Source organism: Pan troglodytes, chromosome 6, assembly GCF_028858775.2.
Source record: "Pan troglodytes isolate AG18354 chromosome 6, NHGRI_mPanTro3-v2.0_pri, whole genome shotgun sequence".
Lineage (NCBI taxonomy): Eukaryota > Metazoa > Chordata > Mammalia > Primates > Hominidae > Pan > Pan troglodytes.
Window position 1 is genome coordinate 173,665,169 of NC_072404.2, and position 21,676 is coordinate 173,686,844.

The following is a 21,676-nucleotide window of genomic DNA, read 5'->3' on the forward strand; positions in this document are numbered from 1 at the left end:
CAAGGGAAGTTGTGGGCTTTGAGCCAACCACACCTAATGTCAATGCTCACTCCCTCCCCATTCAGCTGCGTGAATTCGGGCAAGTTTCTTACATGAGCTGAGCCTTGCTTTTCCTTTCTGTAAATTGGGGATTTAAAATACCCACCTCACTGGGTCATGGTAAGAACCTGCAATGGGAGGGTACCTGCATTTAATCTGTGCTGTTTTCGTTCTCCTGATACAGAACTGTGTCAGAATCCTGCTTTCTGCGGCTGGACTATTTGTCAAATGCCTGTTAGAAAGAGAGCACCTGGGGAGCGGCTGGGGCTTTCTCTGGGGTCAGACCATGGCACTGAGGACTTCTTGTAGCATTCAGGTGGCTATTGAAATCATACAAAAACAATTAATAGGCAACCATTAGAAATTAGGCAATAAAGTTTTTTCAGTTAGTTGGTCAACTGTGTACACAACACAAAGCAGAATACAGAGTGTGTATATGTCCTCAACCATGATTGTTTTTACATAAAGTGTTTAAAAAAAAGACTGGAAGGAAACACAGTAAATCTTAATATAGCGGCTATACTTGATTATATTTGGGATTTTTTCTTTCATTTTCTATAAAATGTCTAAGTTTTCCATCCAGTTTATTTTTAAAATCTGCAAAAGTACTTCAAAAATGAGTAATCTAAAAGTCTGGTTCCATACTAGATAAGATGAAGAAAAATAAAATTTCAGTTCACATCCAAAAGGTTGGGACCTTCCTAACCAGAACCCCACACATAACCACACAAAACACTCAAAACAACCACACAAAGCAACCACAACTCCAGTCCATAACTTCCATTTAGTTTTGTTGTGGATGTTGGCGATGCAATGCCCCAAATCTCATTAAGCCCATCAATTAAAATTCAAAAATATAAAACATGAAAACTAAAATAAAGAAGGTCTGAAATGCCCTTTAAATTTTGCTGAAAATCATCACCTCCTCCTCTGGGTCCAGACAGGGCTAGACAGAGGCTTGCCTAATGAAAGTGATTGTCTTAGATTTGAAACTTTGCCTGGTTTCATAAACTTGATAATGTTTTCAAGAAAATAAACAATAAGAAGTTAAGTAAGTGCTGCCCTGCCTTGTCTATTGTGCACCAGGCACACATGAAGACACAAGGGCCTTCCCAGCCCACTATAACTGAGATGGGACTCAGGAAGACCCCACAAGGGCCTTTCCAGCCCGCCATTGACAAGATGAGACTCAGGAAGACACAAGGGCCTTCCCAGCCCACCATCAACAAGACGGGACTCAGGAAGACACAAAGACCCTCCCAGCCCACCATCACCGAGACGGGACTCAGGAAAACACAAGGGCCTTCCCAGCCAGCCATCACCAGGATGTGACTCAGGAAGACACAAGGGCCTTCCCAGCCCACCATTGACAAAACAAGACTCAGGAAGACACAAGGGCCTTCCCAGCCCACCATTGATGAGATGAGACTCAGGAAGACACAAGGGCCTTCCCAGTCCACCATCGACAAGACGAGACTCAGGAAGACACAATGACCTTCCCAGCCTGCCATCACTGAGACAAGACTCAGGAAGACACAAGGGCCTTCCCAGCCCACCATCAATAAGATGGGACTCAGGAAAACAACTGAGCAAACATCTGTCAGTAGGACACAGGTGGAGACAGACTGTGCCCCGGACTGAATGTGTGAGTCCTCCCAAAACTCCTACGTGATGGTGTTAGGAGGGCCCTCTGGGACGTGACTGGGCCATCAGGGTGGAGCCTCAGGATGGGATTAGTGCCCTTATAGGAAGAGACTCAGGAGCCCACCCTCTGCTCGCCCCTGTGAGGTCCCAGTGAGAAGACAGGCCTCTGCAAACCAGAAGCAGGCGCTCCCAGACACCAAGTCTGCTGGCACCTTGACCCCACACTTCCAGCCTCCAGAAATTCGAAAAATAAACATCCATTGTTTAAGCCCGAGGCTGCAGCATATTTGTTATAGCATCCTGAGCGGACTATGATGAATAGCATAGCCAAATTAGGATAACCGGAGAGGGATGGCTTACAAGGGCAAGGGTCAGGCATAAGGAACCACAGGAACAGGCTCTCCAGTTCAGCAGTAATGTCGTCGTTAGCACCCAAGGCCCAAACGAGGAAGCAGAGTCATGCATGAGAGTCAACTGTCAGGAAACAGTGAGCTGCAGCCCAAGGACAGGCCAGCGGGGGCTGTCGCCAGGGAGGAAGTGCAGTCCACATGCCGTCTCTATCCAAGCTCCAGCTCCCTCTGCCATTCTCCTGCCTCAGAACAGGGAAAAGGTGCTCTGAAGCTGCGCTCCCTTCCACTCAGCCAGAGAAGACCAGCAGACCAGGGGCCAGAAGGCAGGTGAGTCAGGACAGAGGTCAAAGGACCCCCTGACCTGTGGGACACAGAGCAGGACGTGGAGGGTGGGCACCCCGCAGAGCACCCGGCCTCATCTGCCAGCCCAGCAACCAGCCTGGACTGTGCTGCAAACTCGATTCCTTGCATATAAATGTGAACATTAGGCTAAATGACCCTTACATTACCAGTTTATCTCACCAGCGCTTTCAGCCTATTTCTTATTTAGGTCTCTGATAAATGACTTCATCTTTATTTATGAATGTTCCTTTCCCTGTAATATTTGCTAGCTTCACCTTGACCTCATAAATGTAATTTGTTGTTTCAAATTCTAGTAGCAGAACTGCATTTTAAAATGCTGAAAAGCCATCACTTTAGAGCTGGTGAGAGAAAACATTACTTTTTTTCATTACTCATTTCTTCTAGATTTGGAAGTAAAATCTGGCTTTCCAAGCACGGAAGGAGTAGACCACCACAGGGACAGGGGGTCCCCCTGTGGAGCTCTCTTCCAGACACTGGCGGAAAAGAGCACAGCTCGTGCACCTTTAGAATCAGTGCCCCTTTTTAGGGGCCCCCTGTAAGTGGCTTTGTTTCTGGAAAATGTGGGGACACTTTTCATACTCGACGTAGCCCACAGCCAGGTCTGTGCACCGCATCTCGGAAAGTGTTTCGAGACCTGCTCGTCCGGTGACTGGCGCACGCCGCGCTCCCTCACAAACACTAACCCCAGTGGTTCTCCTCCCAGCACTGCCCCTCACCCCTGCGCGGCGTGTCCCTCTGGGAATCCACTCGCAGGCGACCTCCAGCGTGTGTCTACTTGCTGCTTCTGTTCCTGTTACCACCAAGGCTATGGCTGCAAGTTTCCAAGGAAAAAGCGCAGCCTCCGTGGGTCGTGATTTCTGTGGCTTCTATAATGCGTGTGTGCCTCTCCCAGCCGTCACACATGGCGTCTCAAGTGCCCCAGCCCACCCATGGGACCTGCAGAGACGCGTCCCAGCGCCCTAGGCACTGAGAATAGGTGGGCGCTCACCTGACAGTGGCCTCCCATCCTCCACTGCCTTGAGCCCTTTCCCATGCACTGCACTACGGACACCCCAGCCACTACCTCATCCCAAAAGCAGGCGGCACCACGGGGCGGGAAGAGGCACTCAGGTCCGTGAACACCTGCCTCGTGCAGGGCCCTGACTCCAGTGATTCTCGCAGCCTCGTAACCCCAACAACAGGCCCCGGAGCTCAGCTTTTTATTCCCACTTCACAGATGAGGGAACGAAGACACGACCCACCCAAACTCACAGGTGGGCAGGGGGTGGTCTGACTCCCAGCCCAGTCCCAGGACCTGCTGGAAGTGAAGCAGCATGAACCCCCCAGGGCTCAGCTCTCCAAATCCAAAATGGAGGGGTTTCCCTTCACCCCTCAACGCTCTGGAGGGAACGAAAACTGCAGATTCCAAGGTGTTTCAGGGAAAAGCCATGCCCCCCGTGTCAGCCAGTACAGCCTGCAACGACCACACTGGTAACAAACAAGTAACTGTCCCATTTTCCCTGAACTATGTCTTCAATTTCATCTAAAAATGGAACTATGAATTCCAATGAGTCGGAGAATCTTTTAAAATGTATATTTAAATGCACTAAGATATTGAGTTGCTATATATCACATTCACCCTCTAGGCACCTGAAGACACAAGTGACAGCAATATTGGCTGTGTGCATTTCATTAAATAGGTTTACCCCCAAAACTGTCCACTTGCCTTTTAAACATCCTTAGGGTTGCTGCCTTCAAAAACAAGCCTTTTGTTTCCACAGAGAAATGCATGCAAGTGGCTCCTCCCTGCAAATCAGAACATCTGACCCTGGCCCAGCACCGGAATCCTGTCCCGGATGTGGTCTCAACAGCACAGCCTTGGAGCAAACCCAGGGAGCTCGAATGAGTGACGGTCCTGGTGTGGGTTCAGCCATAACCTCCAGGACAGATGGGAGCAGGCACTTCTAAAGGGTGGCCCTTCCGAGAGGGAAAGGCCTGGAGCCTTACGCTGGAGCATGCTCACTCTGGGGGTCTAGCGCCGAGTCCCGGGTCCTGAGGGACACACTGTGAGCCTGGAGTTGGTGACGGCTGGGGACATACTGTGAGCCTGGAGCTGATGACAGCTGGAACCGGACGGTGCACTGTGAGCCTGGAGCTGGTGACGGCTGGGGACATACTGTGAGCCTGGAGCTGGTGGCTGCTGGAGACATACTGTGAGCCTGGAGCTGGTGACGGCTGGAACCAGACATTGCACTGTGAGCCTGGAGCTGGTGACAGCTGGGGACATACTGTGAGCCTGGAGCTGGTGATGGCTGGGGACATACTGTGAGCCTGGAGCTGGTGGCTGCTGGAGACATACTGTGAGCCTGGAGCTGGTGACGGCTGGGGACATACTGTGAGCCTGGAGCTGGGACTGGCTGGGACAGGCTGGTGCTGTGTGGTCTGGTCAGCGTCCCCACGTGGCTGCTGCAGCGGGTGCCTGAGTGGCCTTTGCAGTCACACACAGGCAGGGACCGGGTCCCATGCCCTGGCTAGCCAAGGGCCTCACTCTGCATTTCCTCATGGTTCTTGTCTCTGCAGCCGGGGGCTCCCAGGAGCCTCGGGCCCACCAAGGCATCACCCTCCCTTTTTACTCCAAGCGTATTAGGGTCTCCTGCCCAGAAGTCACTGTCAATGCCCTTAACAAAAAGGGCTGTCAGCCCCTCCCTCGGGCCAGAGGAGCCCTGGAGAGCTAAGGTTCCCGGGGCTGCACAAGCTCAGCCCCCAGCCTCTGGGGCTCCACGGCTGGGCCCAGCTAGAGAGTCTATAAATGTGGAGGTGCACGTGCTGGGTCTCAGGGGGCAATGAGGAGCCCAGGCTGGGCCCCCCACCTGTGCTCCATGGGAGGAAGGCACATGGCCAAGGGGGGATTTCTTTGGAGGTGGCTCTGCTCCCACCCATGCCCCCAACATGCGTACCCTCCAAAGGGACAGCAGAGCGTCACCACCCCACATCCAGACGAGACCACCAGGGACCCCGGGGCTTCGGGCAGGGGTGGGGTCGCCCCAGGGCCCACCGTGTGTGTCTGCATGGAGGAAGCTCTAACACCTCCCACCGCCAAGGTCTCTTCTGCCCGTAAAATTCCATGAGCTTTTCCTTCAGTGTGGAAGAACCAACAAGTTCTCGGGCCTCCATCGACCTGTGGGGTTAGCACTTCGGTTTGGCTTTCTCCATTAGGTCACCAAGGCCAATGTGCCCCAGTGGCTGGTAACAACGTGTGCCACGTGTCCAGTATTTACCGAGCGCCAAGCACACAGGTGCTGCCCACAAGTTACCTTCTTTAATCCCTACGACCACCTGCAGGATAGGAATCCACTTTTTTGCAGACGGGCAGCTGAGGCTCGGAGAGGTTAAGTGAGCTGCTCAGGGCTGCACAGGTGCTAATTGGCAATGCTGGGATTTGAATCCAGGTCTATTCTGAAGCCTATGGCCTTTCTATTTGCCACAAATCATCTAAGTATTCATAAACACTAGTGTGCCTGGCACCTCATAAATCGGTGCTTCTCACGTTTGTCTTGAAAACATAGGGTAAATTTTTTGCTGTAAATTTCAAAGGGACATTCAAATTCTTTGGTTTCTCTAGGGCTTTGATCATCAGCACGTGCTTGTAACTGTCACTCAGAACTCTGGGCTGTGGTGGCATTTAGTGCACTGAGTTTTGACCTGTCCTGAGCCCTACAAACCTAACTTGTTGTTTTCTAAAATTAAGGCCAAAAATGCCAGCAAAGCAAGCATTATTCCACCCGGTTACCTGCCCACATCTGCACCAGACACTGCCACCGAGGGTCCACTGGCTCCGTCCTCTCCCTCGTCTGTGGACCTGAAACAAACATCACTTCCACCCTGGGCAAGGTGTGGCTCACACAGAACATCTTCATGGCAGGAAAGCTGGCTTCGGTTCTCAGCAGTGAATATTCAGATTCCACAGCCATCTGGCTGTCATTTCACAAGCTCTTTGCAAAATCTGGCTATAATTCTACCAAGGTACGAACGTTAGTTAATCTGTTGAAGGCTTAGCTAAGTGAACTGAAGAAAATTAAAACACTTGCTTAAAGCTTGCCGCAGCTCAGAACCCAAAAGGGCTGCGGACGCATAAAAGGGGAAGTATCAGAGGAGAAGGGGCCGAGGCCGCCGGGGAAGCTGAGAGACTGCAGAGCACCACGCACGCGCATCACACCTGCTTCCAATTCAGGGAGCTCAGAACTGGCTAGCATGAGGCTTGTTAAGTCTGTTCATGAAGTAAACTGGCCTAGCTCACTTCAGAAAACAGCAAGGCTTTATTACAAGCATGAATTAACAGACTGCCAATTGATATGCTAATTACTAACATTTCTATATATTTGTCAAATAAGATCCCTAAGGAAGAAGAGACAATGTGACTACCGGGCTTGAGTTACAGTCTTTAACAAAATAAAACCATGAGTTTTCTAGATTTTTCATTAATTCAAACCAGCGCCTTCTTTTTTTGTTGTTGTTGTTTTGTGTTTTTTGTTTGAGATGGAGTCTTGCTCTGTCACCCAGCCTGGAGTGCAGTGGTGCAATCTCGGCTCACTGCAACTTCCGCCTCCCAGGTTCAAGCAATTCCCCTGCCTCAGCCTCCTGAGTACATGGGATTACAGGCGCACGCCACCACGCCCAGCTAATTTTTTTGTATTTTTAGTAGAGTTGGGGTTTCACCATGTTGGCCAGGCTGGTCTCGAACTTCTAACCTCAGGCAATCCGCCCACCTCGGCCTCCCAAAGTGCTGGGATTACAGGCGTGAGCCACGGTGCCTGGCCTTTTTAAATTGATTTCCTACTCTTACTGGGACATAAGAAAGCTATGCAAAATTCTTCAGTGCATCAGTTACGGGAAAGAAGGAACCAAAGCGCAGAAGGGATGTGCCCAGCGCCATTTTTAAATGTAGCTGAAGAGGCTGCAGCAGCGTCCATCCCTCTCCCAGCGGAGCAACGCTCAACCCAAGCAAGTGAGCTCCCTCTCTGTCAAAAACTCTGCAAGCAATTTTTTCCTCTCCTTCTAATATTAAATTGTTTCTGAGTTTGTCAAATACTCACAAGGGAAGTTTTCTACGACATTGATGTGGGTCAACAGCAAGTCCATGTCCCTGGGTTCTGTTTGTAGAGGAGGATTCCTTTCCCATCTGTCAGCGCAATGCTGTGGAATTCCAAAGCCCACTGTCTACGGAACAGCCAGCCCATTACTGGACATCAACATGCCTGGACTTCTGAGCTCCAAAGGGCATCAGGAGATGGGGGAGCCGCAGAGACCACAAAGCCCCGGCTCTCAGCTCCCACGTCCTCACCGCACCCCAAAGACAGGGAATGTCATGCGCCGGGTTGGGGACAGTATAAGGAAAGGTTAGAAACTCTTATTTTCCCAATAGTCTAGCCACAGTTTTCTTAATGAATGCCTTTATCAGATTTCATTTGAAGAAAAGCCTTCTGCTTTAAAAACGCTGCTCTTGTTCAGTCCATTCGCTTTTCAAACAACAAAACTGAGGCCCAGAGAAATGAGGATGTGGCTGCACACAGCACCCCCGAGCACGGAGCTCACCTTAGTGGGCTCAATACGCCAGACATACCTGCCTCCAACCCTCCCCACCCCGAGGCCCTGAAGGTGGGTGGGAAGAAGGAAGGCCCGAAGGGAAGCCGCCATCAGCTCAGCCACCCACAACGGCCGCCCTGCAGGCTGTTCCCAGCAGGGCTGTGCCCCTCTAGTCCTTGGATAGATTTTGCAGAGCCTTCTAGGAGGCCTGTCTGCCACACACGTAGCTCAATTCAGTTTTGCACGTTGTTTTCCTTCTTGTGGTAACTAAAAACACTCTGGCATGTAATTCAAAAACAGCATTGAGGGTAATTGCATAATGTAAAAAAACTGTTACCAAGATGGCAGAACATTTGAAATTATATTTGCACTTTGGGACATACAGATAAAAATGTGATCTTATGTTAAGTGCTGCATTTTCCAAAAGCACATTAAATTTATGTGTGAGGCCTCGTTGAACATGTAGTAAGTGGATGTTCTTAAAATTGGCTAATTCCATGTCAATGTTTCATCAGACATTTCATCTACCCTCTAAAATTAGTTTGTCAAAATACACACACAGTCGAGTCAATCTCTTTCCTCACAAAAATCTACTGAGACCGGATCTTGTCTGGGTCTCGGAGCCCAGGACAAGGAAAGGGGTCAGCCTCCCGGCTAAGCTGCCTCTGCACCAGGCTGCCCCTGCCCACAAGGCAACCCTCAAGAAGCAGCTCCGCACTGTGGGTGGACTGAGCCACTGGGCATTCCTCCCTCCAAAGGGTCCAAAAACCGGGGCAGCCCCAACTGGCCGGGAAAGCTCCTCTGGGCTCTGCCCCACTGCATGGCGCCAGAGTTGTGCAAGGAAGCAGAGAAGGCGGTGAGTGCCCCACGCTCAGGAGTGTACCCGGTGGAGGGGGATATGTACACCCGCCTGGGAGGGGCCAGAACCCAGTCCACACTCTGCCCGCATGATCTGCCTCTCCCCAAAACAGACTATCATTACCCGGTGTGACTGGGCCAATGAGCCCAAAAACAGGAACGGCAACATTGACTCTAAAGCAAGTGTATCCAGCCCACAGTCCACGGCCCACGAGATGGCTCTGAATGTGGCCCAACACAAATTCATAAACTTTCTTAAAACATTATGAGATTTTTTGGCCGGGTGCGGTGGCTCATGCCTGTAATCCCAGCACTTTGAGAGGCCAAGGCGGATGGATCACTTGAGGTCAGGAGTTTGAGACCAGCCTGGCCAACATGGTGAAACCCTGTCTCTAATAAAAATACAAAAAAATTAGCCTGGTGTGGTGGCACATGCCTGTAATCCCAGCTACTTGGGATGCTGAAGCAGGAGAATCACTTGAACCTGGGACGTGGAGGTTGCAGTGAGCCAAGATCGCACCATTGTACTCCAGCCTGGGCAACAAGAACCAAATTCCGTCTCAAAAAAAAAAAAAAATTATGAGTTTTTTTGCAATTTTTTAAAGCTCATAAGCTATCACTGTGTGAGTGTATTTTATGTGTGGCCCAAGATAATTCTTATTCCAGTGTAACCCAGGGATACCGAAAGATTGGGCGCCCCTGCTCTAGAGTGAACACAGAAACACTGTCTGGGGCACCTGTTGTCCCAGGGTTCAAAGCCGCTGCCACCTTCTTCCCTTGCAGTTTTCTGCTCACACTTACACCTGCCCATACTGGTGCTCACACTCACGTGATCACACCCACTCTTTCTTCTTGTGGAAAGCCCCACGTGGAGCAGAGGGGCATCTGGAGCTCTCTGCCCAGAAATGGGAAGGTGATCTGCATCCTCCCAGGCCCCCTCTGGAAGCTCCAGGTCCTTCCTGACTCCAGCCCAGCCCCACCCACGGCGAGGAAGGCACCTGCCCTGACACACCTGGGAGCTGGCTCTGCACTTCCAGCCTCAACATCCACCGGGTTTTTCTGGACTTAGCTGGCTTTCACTGATTTTTTCTTTTTTGCTATAAGGAACTAGAAGATATAAAACCTCAGAGCCTCTATCCACCCAGTCTTCATCTGAGAAAAGCACAAATAACAGATTCTTTCAGTTTGCCTGTGTCTCTCACCACTAAGCTATAAGAAGCTCCCTCCAAATGAGAACGTCACACATGCAGGGACCAGTCCTGTGCTGCAGACCGACACAGTGGGAGGCCACATGCGTTCCTCAGCAGCTGCAAATACCTGTTTCTTATTCCTGTTACCATTTTCTCGTATTCTCAAGTAGAACTGTCCCTACATTTCCTTTCCTTTTCTGCACCCTTCCAGGATGGATGTGGGTCACTTTTCCACCCTGAGCAGCCGTCTGCGGGCCTCAGGGTTTGCGCTATTCTGGAATATCGTTGGTGGGGCTGTTCACACCCCGCTCCGTGTGGCTGATGAGGAGCTGAGGGCCACTAGTCTTGTCTTGGTGAAATCACAGAGCCAGTGACCAGCACATTCTCTGAGGCTCTGGAGTTGCTGTCACCCCCAGCAATCCTGTCCCTGTTTCCTTCAAAATTTCAAATCTTGCCAGGCCCAGTGGCTCACACCTGTAATCCCAGCATTTTGGGAGACTGAGGTGGGCGGATCACCTGAGGTCAGGAGTTCAAGACCGGTCTGGCCAACACGGCAAAACCCTGTCTCTACTCAAAATACAAAAATTAGCTGGGTGCGGTGGCACGCGCCTGTAGTCCCAGCTACTCAGGAGGCTGAAGCAAGAGGATCGCTTGAACCTGGGAGACAGAGGTTGCAGTGAGCCGAAATTACGCCACTGCATTCCAGCCTGGGTGTCTCAAAAGAAAGAAAGAAAGAAAGAAAAATTCAAATCTTAATTACAGGACTTTCAAAATTCCAGGAGGTAATTTACCTCCAGCAAGGGCTGGAGACCAAAAAAACTGGGCCAACGGCCCACAAACACGTGAGCCAGGTGAACGGTCATGCAGAAAAGCAGGACTGGGTGTGAGCATGAGGACAGGAAGGGGGAAGGGGCTGGACACGGCCCGTCTCCTCCCTGAGAGGAACCATCAGGGAGCCTCGGTATCAGCATCACACTCCTGGTGACAGGGACAGAGATGGCTGCTTCCACTGGATGTACAGAGCGCTTCCAGCAGCTTGAGCTTCACGCCTGCCCGGAGACGGGGTCCGCGAGGTGCCAGCTTTGCACTGTCAAAGGGAATCCCTCCCAGGGGAGGACGGACTGAGCTCTCAGAGTCCTTTGGGCACCACAACCCGGAATGGTGCTGGAATCACAGCCGCCGGGTTAAGGGGCTCATGGCGGAGGCAAGCCCCAGTGTCCCAGGCGCCATGATGTCTAAGTGACTATAGGGCCATGAAGAAGGGGCCTCCTGATAATCCCCACCAGCAGCCAGGAAGCACCCTGGGAAGCCCATCGCCTGTTGCCCTCCCAGGCCACACCTTGACGTGGGAGGCCACGGGACAGACGCCACCTCTCCCGAGTAGCAGGTGGGTGACTACAGAGGTGCTCTGAGGGTCTTAGGCAGAGCTGGCCACGCTTGCCTTGGTGAAGACCCCAGCCACCAGCCTGGGAGGCCCGGTCACCCCACGGCCAGCGCCTGCCAAGTTCTTGTGAGTTGAGCACGTCTCACGTACACACCAACATGCAGATGCACACACAGGGCATGGGCACTCCAGAGGGGCTCAGCTTATGGTTAACGCTGGGGCTGCCTTCATCTCACGCACGCTGGGCAGCCTGGGCACCTGGGGCAGGGCTGGGGGACAGCCCAGCCATCTTCAGGGCCCCAGGTGAGGCCACAGCCAGCCCATGCAGAGCTCAGAGCTCACGGCAGAACGGCACAGAAAGAAGCTCAGACCCAGGCCCTCCTGCCAGGCAAGGCCCCCGGACTCACTCACCCCACACCACCGATGTCAGGGGTTCTGTGCAGGCAAAGTGGGCTTCTCTTTGTATTGATTTTGGGGGCTTTGCTTTTTTTAACTAAACTTTTTTTTAACTGTGGTAAGATGCACATAACATAAATAAAATTTACTATCTTATCAGTTTTAATATACAATTCTGTGGCATTCATTACATTCACTACTATACAACCACCACTGCCATCTGTCTCTCAAACTCCTTTCATTTTGCAAAACTGAACTTCATTCCCTGTAAATGCTGACTCCCCAGCCCCTGGCATCCCCAATCCTATGCTGACTCCCCAGCCCCTGGCACCCCCAATCCTACGTTGACTCCCCAGCCCCCGGCAACACCAATCCTACTTTCTGTCGCTGACTCTGACAACACTAGGGGCTGCTGTAAGTAGGATCTCACAGTGCTTGTCCTTCCGTGTCTGGCTTATTCCATTCCATATAATGTTCTCAAGGCACACCCATGCTGTCGCAGAGGTCAGGGTTCTTTGCGTCTATTTTTAAATAAAACACCAGCTCTGGCTTCAAGGGAAAGGGGCCTGTTGGAGGATGGAAGAGGCAGGGACCCTGCTGGTGGAGACTGGAGCCCTGGGAGGCACTCCTGGGTCTTCCAGTAGGTCCAGCAGAGGCTGATTCATGCTAGAAACAAGGGACTTTCCATGCAGGGTCCAGGAATGCCTCATCAGCCCCCCGCCGTACCCCCTGTCCACCTGGCCTTTGAGGCTGAAACACTGCACTCAAGAGCACTACTCTGTCCCAATATCAAGGCAACGCTTCTCAAGGACATGGGCTGGCCCGAGTATCAGTTTGCAGCAAAAACTGTGAAGATTAATCAAAAGCCACCTCCCCCATGGAAGCTGTGACTCCCAGGCACGACCTTGCCCATGGGGGTCACCCACTCCGACCCACAGGGGTGGCCGAGGACCTGGATCCCGGGGCTGTGCCATCCCTGCCTCCGGGCCAGACATCCAGCAGGTTTCCCAGGAATCTGCACACAAGATGCAGCACCCTCGGCTCAGACTCGAAGCGGCCAGCAGGAGCAGGCGACATCCACTCTGCATTGTCCATGCTCTCCTCATGTGGATGAGGAGCAGGACCAGCACTGGAGGAGATCAGGATCCTGTCATAATGTAAGGTCATCCGTGCCTAGTGGATCAGACGCTGTGAAGAGGAGTGTGTGCAAACCTCACTGCTCTGAACGGCCCTGATCCAAGAGCAGCCGGCCCCGATTGTCTTTGGTTACCAGGAAATGTTAGCAGATGCAGTCCATGCACTGCCACCGAGGTCACTGGTGTTCCTTTTCTCTTTCAAGGTATTGGTCAAACTGAGTGCCTTCCAGCATCTTCCCCAGAGAGCACCACCCACAAGGGTGCACATGGGCTCTGCCATGCTCCCATTCCTACCTGCCACTCCACCAAGCTCCGCCCGCTCTTTGTGACCCCTCAGCGATGACCAGGGGGCTCTTCCTACACCAAAGCCTCTGGCTGCAAGCACATTTCTTCATGACTTTCTCTTTCTTAAAAATGAGTGTAAATTTTGCACTCTTCTTTGTAACATATGCCTGTGTGCCTTTTATGATAAAGGTGTTTTCTTCCTTTTCATCAGATACATGGGATGCTCCAAGAACAACACGGGTTCTCCGTGTGACTTCACACTCCCCCAGCATGACTCTAAGCCCAGTGTGGGACCAGCGTGAACCCAGGCGGCCTCTAGAGGGGAGGCAGGAGCCGCCCTGACCACCAAAGCCAGCGCAGGAGGGGGCTCTACAGGATGATGTGTTGAGTGGGCACAACTCCACAAAGGAGAGGAACCGCAGTCCGTGCCAACAGCCTTTCCCAGGAAAGACCTTCCGGGACCTGCCACCCATCTCCTCCTCGGCAAGACCACCCCAGCCCAGGCACGGCCAACGCCCGGCCCCCGCTTGAGTTGGCCTTGAGCTCCCTCCAAAGAGGAGATGCAGACAGCAGTGCCACCCCGGGGGGGCCGAGGGAGCAGGACTGAGAAGCTAGTTTTCCACAGGCTCTTGTCGTCCAAGGCGAGCACAGGCGGGAAAGAATGGGGCTGGAATGTTGGGAGAGAAGGGAGTGTGTGATCAGCATTGTCTGCATAAATGATTCAGGCTTTTTTTAATGAAAGAATCTTATTTTTGAAACTGAAGTTGACATAAAAGCTCCCGAAGTGAGTCAGACGGTGGTGGCTTCTCCCCACCATCCACTCGGCAGGGGACGGGGTCTCCACGGGGAGCTGGTCACCCCACGTGGACGCCGTGCCCTGCCTCCTCTGGCGAGCTTTGTTTTCACCGGGCGGATTCTGGCAGACACCGGTCCCCCAGTTGTTGCAGCGAGACTCAGACCCAATCCCTGAACCCCAGGGATGGCGCCTCGCTGAGTCCATTGGATCCGCGAAGGGCAAAGGGGCAGCCGTGAATAGGTAAAATTCCCGTAAGCTACGGAGGTTCTGCTGGCTTTGTCTTCTCCTTTGCAAAAGCAAAGTCCTGTGGAGGTTGGGCTTCGCCTGAGCGCTCGCTAGGGTGGAGGAAGCAGCTGTGGGCCTGCAGCCAGGGCTCGCTCCAAACGCTGGAAGCTCCGCCTCCCAGAGGAGATCAGCCCAGGAGTGGGAGTGAAGAAGTTCGCTCCATCACAAAGCTCTGAAATACAGATGGCTTCAGAAAACCCCGTGAGAACACCGATTCACTCCTCCTGTGAGATGGGACTGCGTGTCCCCAGACGGCTGGCAACTGGCCTCCAAGTTTTCCTCTTCCTCTTTCTTCCTCCCAAGAGCCCAATTAAGAACTTCCAGAGTTTAGAAATGACTTGGGTTGATGACGTGTGCATGACGTGACCTCACTAGACCCAGCACGAAAGGGAGGCAGGCCTGGGAGCCCTCCCCCTTGCCCTCGTCCTGGGGTCTGTGCCGCGCCTCGCCGTCCTCCCCTGGAACTCGGGGCTGGGAGAGGTCGGCGTCAGGAAGGACCTCGTGGGGCTTTCACACGAGAGCACACATCCTCAGAGCCCCCCAGCCTCGTTCTGAAAATGAAAGACGGAGATAGCCTGTGCTCCGAGGGCTGCGCACCAGGCGTCGGGGTGGAGATCGACTCCTCGAGCTCCTCGGAGCCCCAGTGGGTGCCACTGCCCGCCGGCTGAGCCCACGTCCCGATAGGAAGCCTGGGGTGCTCGCAGGAAGGGTCACGGATGCTGCCCGGCTCCCCACCAGCCTGCCCCTCAGGACATCTCCTGAGGCTGCCACTGGGAAAGAACAAACTTGGGAATCCAAGATGGAGGGCAGCAGGACGCTCCCACATCCCCCACTGGTCACTTTTGGAAGCCATGAACTCGGCCCCAGGGCACTAGGCCTGAGTGCTTTAACACCCAGTTCAGGTGCCTCCCCTAAGACAGGGCTGAGGTCTGGGCAGGGAGAGGGGCTTGCAGGCCCACAGACCCACTCATGGCGGGCGTGGCCACCCACGGAGTCTAACTGCAATGACTGAGAACACAGGCCTGCCCGAGGCTCCACACGCCCTGCCCAGGCCCTGAGCACCGGCCCCGAGGCTCCCCGGGACTCAGCCAAAGGCTCCCAGACGCCTCCCAGGTGGTTTGACTTTTGCATCTCTGGGAATTCTTTCAGCCGCTTCGTTTATTCATTTTACTTCCCCTTTACTTGAGGTGGCTTTGTTTTCTTTTCGATGTCTAAATTCTATTTCTCTCATAGGCGTCGTTAATGGGCTGGGACCCGACTTCCTACTGAGTGTAATTACCTCGTCTTTAAGTGCCCTTTTCAGTTTTTAAATCCTGCTGCTGAAATCCAACACTGGGGAGATGTCGTGAAGCTTTTTTAACTCCATCAGGCGGCCGTCGCGCTTCCCTTCACGCTTTCCTTCACCGCTCCACAGACATCTGGCCCTCATCCCATCCATGAGTGACCCACACAGCACATTTCCAGAACTGGCATTTGTGACAGGACACAGCCGCAAGGAGGCCTGTCCACCGGCAGCGACCGTGAGCACGGGGCCCTTGGAGGAGGAGGGAGGCATCCGCACCAGCTGCTGTGGCAGAACACAAGGGCAGGGCAGCTGCAACAACAGACACTCGCTTTGCACAGCTCTGAGACTGGAGGTCCAAGATCAGGGCGCTGGCACAGCTGGGCTCTGGTGAGGGCCCTGTTCCCACTGCGGATGGTCACTGCCTTGCTGTGTCCTCCCATGGTGGGAAGGAGGAGGGCAGCCGGCTCCCTCATGATGCTGTCTCATGGTCTTGCCTCAGAGCCACTCTCATGACCTCACCCAACCCTAATCACCTCTGGAAGGCCCTGCCTCCTAACCCATCCCATCAGGGTGGGGCTCTAACACATGCATTTGGGGGCCCCAGCTCCTAACCCATCCCATCAGGGGTGGGGTTCTCATGCATGCACTTGGGGGGCCCTGCCTAACCCATTGCATCTGGAGTGGGGCTCTAATACATGCATTTGGGGGGCCCCAGCTCCTAACCCATTGCATCTGGAGTGGGGCTCTAACACACGCATTTGGGGGCCCCAGCTCCTAACCCATCACATCAGGGGTGGGGTTCTAATGCATGCATTTGGGGGGCCCTGCCTCCTAACCCATTACATCGGGGGTAGAGCTCTAACACATGCATTTGGGGGGCCCCAGCTCCTAACCCATCACATCAGGGGTGGGGTTCTAATGCATGCATTTGGGGGGCCCTGCCTCCTAACCCATTGCATCAAGGTGGGTCTCTAATGCATGCATTTGAGCCCCCGCCGCCGCCTCCTAACCACACCCCATTGGGGTAGGGCTCCAGTACATGCATTTGGGGGGCCCCAGCTCCTAAGTCAGCCTGAGAAGATCAGTGAGAAAGGTGACCATACATTCTGGCAATACATACTGTTTTTTAAAAAATAATTTTTCTCTAGAGACTAGGTCTTACTCTGTAGCCTAGGCTGGAGTGCAGGCTGGAGTGTAGGCTGGAGTGCACTGATGCAATCTCAGCTCACTACAATCTCTTCCTCTCAGGTTCAAGCAATTTTCCTGCCTCAGCCTCCTGAGCTAGGATTACAGGCACCCACCACCATGCCCTGCTAATTTTTCTATTATTGGTAGAGATGGGGTTTCACCACGTTGGCCAGGCTGGTCTCAAACTCCTGACCTCAAGCAATCTGCCCACCTCAGCCTCCCAAAGTTCTGGGATTACAGGTGTGAGACACCGTGCATGGCCCGATACTTTCATAATCAAAAAAGTGTCTACATACGCTGACAACAACCAGTAAAGACCACACGTTTTGTGCACTTGACATGTGCATCCAAGGGCTCCTGACACCCCAGAGAAACCCTAGAGAGTGGACACTATCCTCCGTGTCTGCACACTCAGGCTTAGGAGTCTGCACCAGCCTCCCTGTCTACACAAACAGGCTTGGGAATCTACATCATCTTTCCCATGTACACACACAGGCTTGAGAGTCTACACCACCCTTCCTGTCTACACCTGCAGGTTTGGGAGCCTAGGCTACCTTCCCTGTATATTTCCACAGACTTGGGAGTCTACACTGCCTTCCTGTGTACACACACATGCTTGGGAGTCTACACCACCTTCCCCATGTAAACACACAGGCTTGGGAGTCTATACCACCCTTCCTGTCTACACACATACAGGCTTGGGAGTCTATACTACCTTCCCCTATACATGAATAGGCTTTGGAGTCTACACCACATTCCCCATACATATACACAGGCTTGGGAGTCTACACCACACTCCCTGTCTAAGCACACAAAGGCTTGGGAGTCTATACCACATTCCCTGTCTACACCTGTAGGCTTGGGAGTCTACACGACCTTCCCTGTGTATATGCACAGGCTTAGGAGTCTACACCAGCCTCCCCTTATACACACACAGGCTTGGGAGTCTAGACCACCCTCCCTGTCTACACACACACACAGGCTTGGGAGTCTACACCACCTTTCCTGTCTACACCACCTTAACTGTGTACAGACACAGGCTTGGGAGTCTACATTGCCTTCCCTGTCTACACATGCAGAGGCTTGGGAGTTTATATCACCCTCCTTGTGTACACACACAGGCTTGGGAGTCTACACCACCTTCCCTGTCTAAATACACACAGGCTTAGGAGTCTATATCACCCTTCCTGTCTACACGCAGACAGGCCTGGGAGTCTACGCCACCTTCCCTGTCTAAATATGCAGACTTGGGAGTATATACCACCCTTCCTGTCTACACACAGGCTTGGGAGTCTACACCACCCTTCCTGCATTTGGGGGATCCCAGCTCCTAACACATTGCATCGGGGGGGCTCTAACACATGCATTTGGAGGGCTCCAGCTCCTAACCCAGTGTACACAACTTCCCCATGTACACACATAGGCTTAGGAGTCTACACCACCCTCCCTGTCTAAACACACACAGGCTTGGGAGTCTATACCACATTTCCTCATAGACTTGGGGGTCTACACCAATTTCGCTGTGTAAAGGCACAGGTTTGGGAGTCTACATTGCCTTCCCTGTCTACACACACACAGGCTTGGGAGTCTACAGCACCTTCTTTATATACCCCATCTCTTCTAAACATACAAAAAATTAGCCGGATGTGGTGGCATGTGCCTGTAGTCCCAGCTACTCAGGAGGCTGAGGCATGAGAATTGCTTGAACCTGGGAGGCAGAGTTGTAGTGAGCTGAAATCGCGCCACTGCACTCCAGCCTGGGCGAAAGAGTGAGACTCTGTCTCAAACAACAACAACAAGAAAAACAGAGACCGAAACCAGAGAGGGTCCTTGTGCAACTTTGTTTTCTGTCCTTGGTCCTGAAACCAGGAGACAATTGGTTGGTTGTTTAGGGCACTGATGATTCTTTACCAGTATGGTAAAAAGGGTAATTGCTCTGGGAGGTGCAAAGTGCGTAAGAATTTTGATCAGTATCTGTCTATCTGACATCTATCATCTGTCTCATATTGCTTTATCTGTGTTCTCTCTCTCTCTCCCATTATTTATTTTCTGAGGGTAGAGCCTTGAATACTGGGTTTTAAAGTTCTTGATTGCTCTCAGCTGGTTCTGGGCACAGAGGATTTAAGGAATATTTGAGATTTGAACAAAACTGAAAAAAGACCAACTCTGCTAGTCGCGGCTCTGGCCCCCCTTTTTGGTGGAGGGAGAGTGGGATGTGGGGTTCTTCGGCCCATGCCTGTTGCTGGCCAGGCCCTTCCAAGACGCAGTGGCCTGGGACTATAGGATGTGGCTCCCCCGATCCAGCGCAGGAGCACAGCCCCTCCATGGGCTGTGTCTGGAATGCCGCACATAGCCATCTCTGCCCCAAACAGCAGCCCCCTCTATATGATGGGGTTTTCCCTCCTGCCAGGAGCACAGACAGCCGCCTCACCTCCCCAGCATCCTCCCAGGGAGGCTGAGCCCATCCTCACCCACGACCCGGGGGCACGTTTAATTTATCCGGCCCCTCCTCGACTACCAACTCCCCTCACCGGAGATGCCTGCCTGGGCCCTGAATTCTGAGGCTGCCCACAGCAAGCCTGATACAGAGTCACACACCAGATGCACATTACAAAGAGCGTCACAGTGGAATGAGAGGAAAGCCTGTGAGAACAAACGGATCTCCGGTGCTCAGCAGACTGATCTACTGCAAATCACCCCCGACGCAACCACCAACTCTGCCAGAGGAAATCACAAGTTTTCCATCTTCAGCAGCTCTTACGACTGCAAGATCCCACAGCTGCCTTTTGGGGGAGGTTGGGGCTTGTGCCTTAGGGGGCCAGGCAGGTCCTTCCAGGAGAAGGCGGCACCAAGCCCAGCGTCGAACGAAGCAGGTCCTTCTCCCTTCACAAGCAGCATCCACGGCTCAGTGGTGCCCCTCGCCCCCACCGCTCTGCCCTGCCTTCCTCGCTGAAACCTCCCAACACTGACGTCACCGGGGTGGGGCAGGAGCAGGATGAGGCCCATGCTGCCATGTCCCATCCCAACACCAAATCAGGGGCAGTCCTGCTGCCCTTTCGTTCGCTCCCATTGTGCCCTTGGCAGAAGAATATATTTCCACTCAACTGGCATCTTCCAGCTGTCCCCCAGACCCAGCCTCCCTCAGCTCCCATGGCAGGGTTAGGGGCACAAGCACCGCCCGTCAACCCTTCACAGAAGCTGGCAACAGAGTCAGGAATCTGAAGGGCAAAGGGAGCTCTTCCGCCAACAGGTGGCCGGTGTTGCTTCCCAGCGGGTTCCACCCGCTGCCTAGCAGGCCATCTACGTGGGGCAGACCACAGAGACAGGCTCCAGCAAGCTCAGGATGATGAAGACACATCCTATCTTCGAGGACCCAGATCGCAGAGAACAAAATCTGTGAACAATAATCACAACATGGCACACACAACACACGCCCCAAAATAAATCTGCACTAGGTACAGAGTTGGCACCAAATGGCTTTCTCCTACAAAATCAAAACAGCCTTGGAATGTCCTTCTTTACTAGATCAACAGATGGTTGTCATAGATAGATAGATAGATACCTAATAGGATAGACTAGATGACAGATATAGATGATTGATAAATAGCTGATAGACATTGTTAGATGTGAAAGACTATATATGTTCTATTGATAGACGATGATAGATAATGATAGAGGATAGATATAGATGGGTGATTGATAGGTGGATATAGATGATGGATAGGTAGACGATTGACAGGTAAAGATAGATTAGACAGATAGATAGAGATGATTGATACGTAAAGAGAGATGGGCTGGGCATGGTGGCTTACACCTGTAATCCCAGCATTTTGGGAGGCCGAGGCGGGCAGATCATCTGAGGTCAAGAGTTCAAGACCAGTCTGGGCAACATAGTGAAACCACGTCTCTACTAAAAATACAAAAATTAGCCGGGCATGGTGGCGCATGCCTGTAATCCCAGCTACTCAGGAGGCTGAGGCAGGAGAATCACTTGAACTGGGAGGCGGAAGTTGCAGTGAGCCGAGACCACACCACCGCACTCCAGCCTGGGCGACAGAGCAAAACTCTGTTTCAAAAAAAGAAAAAAAAAAGATAGATTAGAAAGATAAATTATATAAATAGATGTTTGATAGGTGAATGGAGATGATTCAAAGGTAGATAGGTAGAGGATAGACAGAACAAAACCTGGTCTCCTCCCCTCAGAGCACACTGCAGCTCCAGCGCAGGTCAGGCGGCTCCCGGGCAGGTCAGGCAGCTCCCGCGCAGGTCAGATGGATCCCGCGCAGGTCGCTCCCACGCCGGTCGGGCGGCTCCCGCGCAGGTCAGGCGGCTCCCGCGCAGGTCGCTCCCACGCAGGTCAGAGGGCTCCCGTGCAGGTCACTCCCAGGCAGGTGGCTCCCGCGCAGGTCAGGCGGCTCCCGCGCAGGTCAGGCGGCTCCCGCACAGTTTAGGCGGCTCCCGCGCAGGTCAGACGGCTCCCGCGCAGGTCAGGCGGCTCCCGCGCAGGTCAGACGGCTCCCGCGCAGGTCAGACGGCTCCCGCGCAGGTCAGGCGGCTCCCGCGCAGGTCAGGCGGCTCCCGCGCAGGTCAGGCGGCTCCCGCGCAGGTCAGGCGGCTCCCGCGCAGGTCAGGCAGCTCCCGTGCAGGTTAGACGTCTTTTCTGCCATCATGGGCTCTGATTCCCCAACCTGGTGCCATGGTCCACTCAGTCGCTTCTTGGCCCTGCAGGTACAAGCCAGCCAGTCCACAAAGGTCACGGCCACCGCTCCGCTCAACCCGTGGCTGGCTGTGCTCGGGTGTGTTTCCTCACCTCTCTCTCTGAAGAGCTGAGAACAGGCCCCTCCTGGCCTACGCTTTCTCATCATGTAGCTGTATTTCTGGGCTCACACCTTTAGAACCCACTGAGATTTCTAAA

The 21,676-nt window shown here is 53.1% G+C and overlaps 1 protein-coding gene across 7 annotated transcripts in view; it reads right to left on the reverse strand.

The window, feature by feature from the left end:
• PTPRN2 (protein tyrosine phosphatase receptor type N2) overlaps positions 1-21,676 on the reverse strand; it is a 1,123,220-nt gene that overhangs the window by 1,071,542 nt on the left and 30,002 nt on the right. Inside the window, exon 1 of one of the 7 annotated variants that reach the window (XM_024358153.3) lies at positions 6,166-6,402. The exons of the other annotated variants lie outside the window; for them this stretch is intronic. Coding sequence (XP_024213921.2) covers positions 6,166-6,346 — 181 coding nt within the window. The 5' untranslated portion in view covers positions 6,347-6,402. Of the gene's footprint in view, positions 1-6,165; positions 6,403-21,676 lie in introns of those variants that run through there. 7 annotated transcript variants of the gene reach the window in all.